General features: G+C 35.7%; 1 protein-coding gene across 1 annotated transcript in view; it reads left to right on the top strand.

The window, feature by feature from the left end:
• Positions 1–9,113, top strand: part of EML5 (EMAP like 5) — a 197,868-nt gene that overhangs the window by 51,173 nt on the left and 137,582 nt on the right. Inside the window, exon 8 of the mRNA XM_007957415.1 lies at positions 709–846. Within this exon, the coding sequence (XP_007955606.1) occupies positions 709–846 (138 nt within the window). The remainder of the gene's footprint in view (positions 1–708; positions 847–9,113) is intronic.

Raw genomic sequence — 9,113 nt, 5'->3', positions numbered from 1 at the left:
TGAATAAGGAAGACCAAAGAAAAGTTGATGCTTTTGAGTTGTGGTGCTGGCGAAGAATGCTGAAAGTACCATGGACTGCTAAAAGAACTAACAGATCTGCCCTGGAGGAAGTGCACCCAAAATCCTCCTTGGAAGTGAGAATGGCCAGACTTCATCTCACCTATTTTGGTCATGTTGTCAGAAGGGACCACTCCTTGAAGAAGGATGTCATGCTTGGTAGGGTGGAGGGTTGACGAAAGAGGGGGAGGCCTTCAACGAGGTGGATTGACACGGCTACGATGATAGGCTCAAGTATAGCAGGAATCGTGGAGCTGGCATGGGATTGGGCAGTGTTTTGTTCTGCTGTGCAAGGGGTCGCTATGAGTCGGAAATGACTGGATGGTACCTAACAACAACAACAATATTTGTATTGTGGACTCTCATAGTTTTCATATGCAATTCCCTAGTGAAACCCAAGGAGGGGTCGCTATGAGTCAGGTCTGACTTGATGGCACATAACAACAACAAATATGATGTTGAACATCTTTTCATATACTTATTTGCCGTATGTCCATATCTTTTGTGTTTTTTAATTGAGTTGTTTGTTTTCTTATTTTTGAGTTTTAAGTATTTTTTAATGTATATTTTAGATACAAGGTTTTATTAGATATCTGTTTTGTAATATTATCTCCCAATCTGTGGCTTATCTTTTCATTCTCAAATGTTCAGGATATGGAGCCTAGTAGATCATGCATTAATAGCAAGGTGTAATATGGAAGAACCAATTCGCTGTGCAGCTGTAAATGTAGATGGAATTCATCTTGCTCTTGGAATGAAGGATGGTTCATTCACTGTACTTCGAGTAAGGTATGGTATTAGGATAGAAATAGAAACATACAGTAATGCACTGTTAAGTGAGATAAAGTATGTAGTACTCATTATTTTTATCCGTTTCCTTTACTCTTTCTTCTTATTTATATATTTATATATATATTTTTTTCAGATATTAGATTTATTAATACTAAATATATATGTATGTGTGTATGTGTACATGTATATGTGGTTTTGTGTGTATATATATATATATATAAATACATATATACATATATGTATGTATTTATATATATATATAAATGGCTTTGTCAGAAAATTTTATAAACTCAAAACTATGGCCTTGATTTTGGGGGTTAAGAATGCTTTGTAGATTCAAGAATGCTTGAATTTTGAATTGTAAATTTGGGTCCTGACTTCTATTGCTTGGTATTACTGAGTTTCAGTAATGATCTTCTGCTATTGATGGGATGAGTGATGAAGTTGGTAAAATTTGCCAAATGTTTTTGACTTTTTGTTTGTAGTACACTTTTGGGAGAAAAATACCTGCATTTTTTCCTTATTTTGGACAGTCAGGAAAGTTCAAAAGATTTGATAAGCAGTTAACATCTTCTTTTGAATTATATGTACAGTGCATTCAATTGAATTCTATATAGCCATTAAAATTTTGCCATAGATCAAATGTGTTCACAAGGACCAGTATTTATGAAATCTTTCTTTCCCAGCTAATGGTGGGGCCATTCACCTAATTACCCAATCCAAAAACCATTTATTTGTATCTTTCCTTTGCCTCCCTTATCTAATTACTCATAGAATTTTAGAGAGTCTCCTTCCTGAATAGCTCCCAAATTAATCTATTTTCTTTCAGGTTCATCATTGTAATCTTCAATAGGTTTCTGTTACCTCTTAGCTGTTGTAGTGTTAACAACCTCTTAACTGGTCTCTCTTACCTTCCATTTTGCTTCCTCAAGAACTTTTTTCACTCTAGTCAATGATTATTTGTAAAAATATGTTTGATCACATTCTTTTTCTTTCTAAAGTATGATAAAGGCTTTGCACTGTCCTTAGGATGGCATTCATAAGCCTTAATATGACCTGAAGTCCCCATCTTTCCAGCCTCAGTTACTGAGATCATAGTATGATTTCTTCCAACTATACAAAACATCTTGCACCTCTTCAGATACATCATCTTTTGTACATACTAACCTCTCTTTCTAGAACAGGTTTTTAAAATGAGATCTACGGAGCTTTTCCTCTTGAATTGATTTAAAAACAAAACAAACAAAAAACTCCATTTTAACAATATAAATTTTGAGTATTAACTAAGGGCTTTTCCAGAGTTCTGTAAATGTGTCATATTGCCAGAACAGCTTCATAAACTAAGATGACTGAGATGAAAGACTATGAATTCTCCTTTTTAAGCTCTCAGTGCTATTGTAATTTTGACATTGATTTGATTACTAATTCTAAAATCTTTGTGTAACCATAAGCATAAGATTAAACATACAATCTTACTTATGATCTTGGTTGTTTAATATCTTTGGAGTCTGCTAAGGTTAGAAATCATAAATGAGAAGCACCTGGACATTAATTATGAATAATATTTAATATTTGTAATCAGCTTCACTTTTCATGGCTGTGAGACTTGGAAATGTTGGAAGTATTAGAATTGGAATGCTTATCTTAAAGAAGTTTTCTCAGAAATTAAGATTCACATAAATAAAGCACCTCAAGTTCCTATCATACACTGGTATGCATTAAAGAATAGTAATTATTATGCTTTTAAAATTATACATTTATCTGACCTTTCAAATTTTGTAGGCAAGAAATTGGGAGAATAAATTTTTATCTCTCATACCTCAGTATTTTAGCATCTGAGTTCAACATTATTAATAGGATTTTTACAGTGGTTATTCTCGCTATAAAATTCTAGCTCACAAAGTATTCTTAATCTTTCTAAGTTTATTAGTCACTATTTCTTCTCATTTCACTATGTATTATCCATATCCTAGTGCAGGATAGCATAGGGCCTAAAGGCACTTGACTGCTAACCACAAGGCTGGCGGTTCAAACCCACCAGCCACTCCTCGGAAGGAAGATGGGGCAATGTACTTCCGTAGTGATACTGCCTCGGAAACCCAAGGAGGGGTTGCTATGAGTTGGGTCCGACTCGACGGCACATAACTACAACACAATAGTGTAGGATTCATAAGTATGGTAGTATTAAAGTATCCTTAGAGGGAACTATTATGTTATGCTTGAAGGAACAAAGAATGGATTTGGATTTTAACACATAGATTTTTAAAATGGGGTATAAGGTGGTGTACCAGGGCAAAGCAAAAGATAAATATAGCTTATCTCTTCCTAGAACAGTAATTTTCATTGTGTTAAAAAATGTTAAATTTTTTGTTAAAAGGAACACTAATATCAAAGTCAGTGAAAATTTCCTAATATTTTTAAAATGAAAGTTAAGTGTATATACATACATATATGAAATGTTGAATGGGGCTGTGTCTTGCTATAAACACAGAACTCCTGTTCATTTTGCATGAATAGTTAGGGAGACTTCTGTGCAAGAGCTTGACAAGCACTGGTAAGATCAAACAAGGTTCCCTACAGAGTATAGGGTATCCTTTAATTGTAAAAGCATTAAAATAGTAATAATAAAAAAATAGAATTCCTATCTGAGAAGCAGGACTGTATGAAGAGGAACATGTCATCAGGTTTGGAGGAAGACTCATTAACAACCTGCAATATGCAGATGACACAACTTTGCTTGCTGAAAATGAGGATGACTTGAAGCACTTACTGATGAAGATTGATGACTACAGTCTGCAAGATGGATTACACCTCAATATAAAGAATACAAATATCCTCACAACTGGACCAATAAGCAGTGTCACAATAAATGAAGAAGAGATTGAAGTTGTCAAAAACTTCATATCACTTGTTTCTACAATCAACACCAGTGGAAGCAGCAATCAAGACATGAGACAACGTATTACATTGGGTAAATCTGCTGCAAAAGACCTCTTTCAAGTGCTGAAGAGCAAAGATGCCTCCTTGAAGACTAAGATGTGTCTGACATAAACCATGGTATTTTCAATTGCCTCATGCATGTGAGGGCTGGACAATGAATAAGGAAGACTGAAGAAGAGCTGATGCTTTTGAGTTGTGGTATTGATGAAGAATACTGAAAGTACCATGGACTGCTAAAAGGACTAAGAAATTTGTCCTTTTAGAGGTGCACCCGGAATGCTCCTTGGAAGCCAGAATGGTCAGACTTCATCTCACCTACTTTGGTCATGTTGTCAGAAGGGACCATTCCCTGGAGGAGGATATTATGCTTGGTAAAGTGGAGGGTCAGTGAAAAAGGGGAAGCCCCTCAATGAGATAGATTGACACAGTGGCTGCAACAATGGGCTCAGGTATAGCAGGGATCGTGGGATTGGTACAGGACCAGGCAGTGTTTTGTTCTGTTGTACATAGGGTCACTATGAGTCGGAGATGACTTGATGTCACCTAACAACAACAACAAATTTTAGATTCTACCAGTAGATAACCTTTTATATCTTTATACACTGTCAATTTAAAAGGATACACTTAAAAGGATAGTGATAGTATTTCACACTGAAAAATTTTTTCAACCTGTTTATGTTTTGTCTGTCCCACTTCATAGGAACAATTATCTTCAAAAATTGTTTCTTGGCTTTTAAAAAGTAACTCTTTATATTGTCCATTATTTTTCCCTTTTTTTTTTTTGGTCTCCCAACCCCTTCATTCTTAAGAGTATCATTAAAACAGGCTCATTTATCTTGTATCCTAAATTTCCTGTCTTGAATCTAAGTTCCTCTCTAGTTATATCACATTTGTACTGCCCTCTATTTCATGGTAAAATTCTCCAAAAAATTGTCTAAATTTATTGGCTCTCTTTCTTCCAATTAACTTACCAATTTTCTACTGCCATTCCAATATGGCTTTTGCCTTCATCTGTACATTGAAAAGCCTTCAGCAATAGTACCCTATGTCTCTAAAGCCAACGGAACATGTATCAATTTTCATCTTACTTGGTTCTCAGTAGTATGTGACTTTAAAAAAAAAAAAAAAAACACTTGGTCCTTCTGGAAATATTCTCTTCCTTGGCTTTTATGTTAACTCTGTTTCTGTTTTCAACCTACTTCTCTGACCTCATTTGCTTTGTAGGCTAATTATCTTCTGCCCAGCAGTGAATGTTGATGTTCCTCAAAGATCAGACCTAGGCTTTCTTCTCTTTTCACTCTGTATCTTTTCCCTAGGTAGTGTCATCCTGCTCTTAGCTTCAGTTACCACAACAGCCTGATGTTCCCAAAAGCACAGCCCTGCCAGATCCCTCTCTAAACTCCAGCTCCTGTTAACATTACTCCCCAACTCAGCATATCCCAAACTGAACTCCTGATTCTTGCTCCCAAACTGAGCTTCTGCTGTGGATCCTATCCTGTTGAGTGGCACCATTGTCCATTTCTTTATACAAGCCAAAATTTAGGAGTTACCCTGGTATCTCTCTCTGTAACGTATTATTGCTAATCTGTCAACACATCTTGTTGATTTTGTGTGTCTGATGAATTTTCCAGGAGCACTGTAATTGAGATTTGGGAATAAGATTAAAACTATATCTTTAACATATACTGTATATTACATACTATCATACTTCGTTGTTTTGTGAGATACTGTCAAGTTAGTTTTGACTCATAGTGACCCCATGTACAACAGAACAACACACTGCCTGGTCCTACACCAGGCTCACGATTGTTGCTGTGTTTTGAGCCCATTGTTGGTCTTTCTTGTAAAGGTCTTCCTCTTCGTCACTAACCCTCTATTTTACCAAGTACGATGTCTTTCTCCAGGGTTTGGTTCCTACTGATAACATGTCCAAAGTATGTGAAACAAAGCTTCATCATCCTCACTTCTAAGGAGCATTCCAGCTGTACCTCTTCCAAGACAAATTTGTTCATTCTTCTGGCAGTTCATAGTACATTCAATATTCTTTGCCACCACTATAATTCAAAGGCATCAATTCTTCGGTCTTCCCTGCCCATTACCAGCTTTCACATGAATATAAGGTGATGGAAAATAATGTGACTTGAGCCAGCATACCTTAGTTCTCAAAGTTACCACCATAATCTTTAGATCACATATAATATATATAATTGTATGTATTTCTAATTAGTTCATTTCTTTCTGAAGTCTGAGCAAATGCTATCTGCAGTAGCCTTCTAATGGGTCTAGATTCTACTCTTATACTCCAATTTTTTTCTTACTTTGGAACTAGTTAGTGATCTGATTGATACTTCCTACTGTCACTTAAACTGACAAATTAAGCCAAAACTTTAACAAGATCTATGAGATCTTCTGGGATTTTCCCTCAGCTACCCTCAGCAGACTTATAACAAAATCGCCTTGGCTTTTGTCAGTAAAACCATCCTGGCCTTCTCAAACTGAACCTGAATACTGTTCCTGCCATCTGCTCTTTCACATATTGCTGTTTCTACAGGAGCAAGGACCCTTCATATTCCAGTTCTTGTCTTCTTCTAAGTCTCATTCATTCCTTAGATTGGAATTTAAGCCCCACTGCCTTTGAGCTCTGGTGGCATAGTGCTGAAGGCATTTGACTGCTAACCAGAAGGCTGGCAGCTCAAACCCACCAGCCACTCCTTGGAGGGAAGACTGGGCAGTCTGCTTCCATAGAGATACTGCCTCGGAAACCCAAGGAGTGGTCATTATGAATTGGAATTGACTGGGTGGCAGTGAGATTGTTTTTTGTTGTTGTTGTTTTTTCGTTTGATAAGCCTCCTCTAGCCCTCTTGGCTAGGAATGATTCCCTGTTATATGCTCTTATGAACACTCAACCTTTACTTCTATGATGTGTTAAAAACTGTCAGTGTATGAGTATTCTCAGATGTTTGCTCCCTCTGTTACTTAAAGAAACCATAGAATTCAAATATCTGTTTCCCAGAAAACTTAATTCAGAATTTTTTCAATTAATGCATTTTCATTAAATAGTCTCCTTTTCTCTATAAATTTGTCAGAGAAGCTTATATAGAGAGGGTAGTCACATAATTCATAATGCTGAAATAGCAAATGCTACATACTGTTAGTCAATCAGAATCTATTACTATTGGTTTCTATTGTATGAGTGTGTGCATGTTGGGAGGTGGGGAGTATGGTAGCAGAAAACAAGATAACCTGGTATATATATATGGACATTTCTTTGGTTAATTGAGAGCAGTTAAGTCTCTAGAACAAAAAAAACTGAAAAATACACAAATAATTCTAATGAATTTTGCTAGGAGCTTTTTAGTTAATGTTTGTGAATAAGATTATAATATCTTTAATAAGGGAAGCATAAAAGTAAAAGTTATCAAATAGTGTCAACTATTTTCTTAAACATCGTGTCCACTTAGATACAGATGAATGAATGGATAGATATGGAGCAAAGGGAAATTAGATGCATGAATTATAACTTAAAGCAGAGTCACTGGGAAAGGTAGAGAGAGCTACAGGAGTCTGTGCTTAAGTAGAATGTTGCAAGCTGCAGGGTCTAAGGCAAAAGTGGTTTTGACCAAGCGATCTTAAAAAAAAAAAAAAAAGTAGCTTTAAATATTACAATTCTGGATCTATCTTGGGGTTCCTTTTCTGTTTGTAGACTATATTTTTATGGTAATCCCTAACTACTGTACTTAAAAGGCCCCCATCTGAATAGTGGCTTAAGCACAATTTGATTATTTCAAACTTACACAGCAATCAGAAGTCAGTGCGTGGCTCCCATTCCCCAGGTTATTCAAACACCCAGGTTCCTTTTCTTTTGTTATAGTGTCACCACCTTTTAGGCCATTGGAGATCTGCACATCTAGCAACTGAAGAGGCAGTTGCTAATCTGTGGAAGGACTATGCCTGCTTCCCAGAAAGTGTGAGTTGGGAATGGCTGACGTCATTTCTGCTCATGTATTTTGGCTAGAACTCAGCCACACAGCTGCCCTAACTGCAGGCAGGTCAGGAAATTCAGTTAGGAAGAAGGGAAAACAAACTTTTTTTTTTTTTTAATTGTTAGCAGTCTGTCACATATACTGTTTGTTGTTGTTTATTTTAGTTAAGGGGCTGATTTTCATCTCTATATGATTTACACCAGTGTAAAATATGGACTCCTTAGCAACATAGCAAATCCTTCACAGATTGTCCTCAATTTGTCTCTTCAACCCCATCAATCACTAGTTTCCTACTTATTCTTGTACACGCATTACATTTCACCCACTACTCTTCAAACATGCCTTGTACTTGCATACCTCCATGCCTTGGCTTGTCTTGTGTCATCTTCCTCAAAACCCTTACCTCCGCTTTTATACTTGACCACCCTCTCTGGTTTTCTGCTCAAATCAGATAGCACCCTTTCTTGGCCCCTTCTTCCCTCTATTCTATCCTTAACCTTTCTTTCAGTATTTCCTACAGAATTTCACACAATTTATGAGCTCTCACCACATTTTATCATAATTACTTTATATCCATTTCCCACAGAAGCAAATGAGTTCATCTTGGCATCCTTAGTGACCTGAAACAATGTAAGTACTCAGTGAGTGTTATTGAAAGAAATTTGAATCTGATTACTTTAAATTGTACATTTGAAAACTTTAGAAATTTGGTAACATCCATTTACTCTTGTGTTTTTGAAATTATCTACTTGGAACATTTCAGATGAGTGTTGTAAAATTAATGCTGGAAAATACCCATGGCACTACATGAAAATAGGAATTCTCACTCCCTCCCTGCCTCTTTCTCCTGCTTCTCTTCTCTCCATTTTCCCCAATTGTCTCTAAAACTTTGGAAACTCAGTGGCATTTAAGTATCTGTTTACCCATTTTTATGGCTGTACCAATGCCTGTATTATTTTGGAAGCTGAATTATAAATCGTCATTGAAAAAATTTTTAATTCCACTGGTTGAAATGATACCCAATTGGGAAGAATTTGGGATCTATTTTAAAATGTCAGAGGTTAAAATAAAATAAAAAGAGGTTAACATAAAAATAAAATATCAAAATATATAGCTTTATGTAGTGATAGCTTTCTATTTAAAGATGTATATTCAGATATATTATTGAAGTTATATAAGTCACTTCCTTTTTGCTTTATCTTCTGAATGCAGTTTGTACATTTGGCTCATTATAAAAATTTATTTGAAAATTATAAGGTTTATAATTAAGCATTTTTCATAAACTCAATATTTATGAGAAACTTCCTTTATCATAAAATTTTATGACTTTATTTTCTTTAT

This window comes from Orycteropus afer, unplaced genomic scaffold (genome assembly GCF_000298275.1).
Source record: "Orycteropus afer afer isolate SDZICR_OR568_19922 unplaced genomic scaffold, OryAfe1.0 scaffold00745, whole genome shotgun sequence".
In the NCBI taxonomy this organism is placed as follows: Eukaryota; Metazoa; Chordata; class Mammalia; order Tubulidentata; family Orycteropodidae; genus Orycteropus; species Orycteropus afer.
This window is presented reverse-complemented; position numbering and strand designations above follow the sequence as displayed.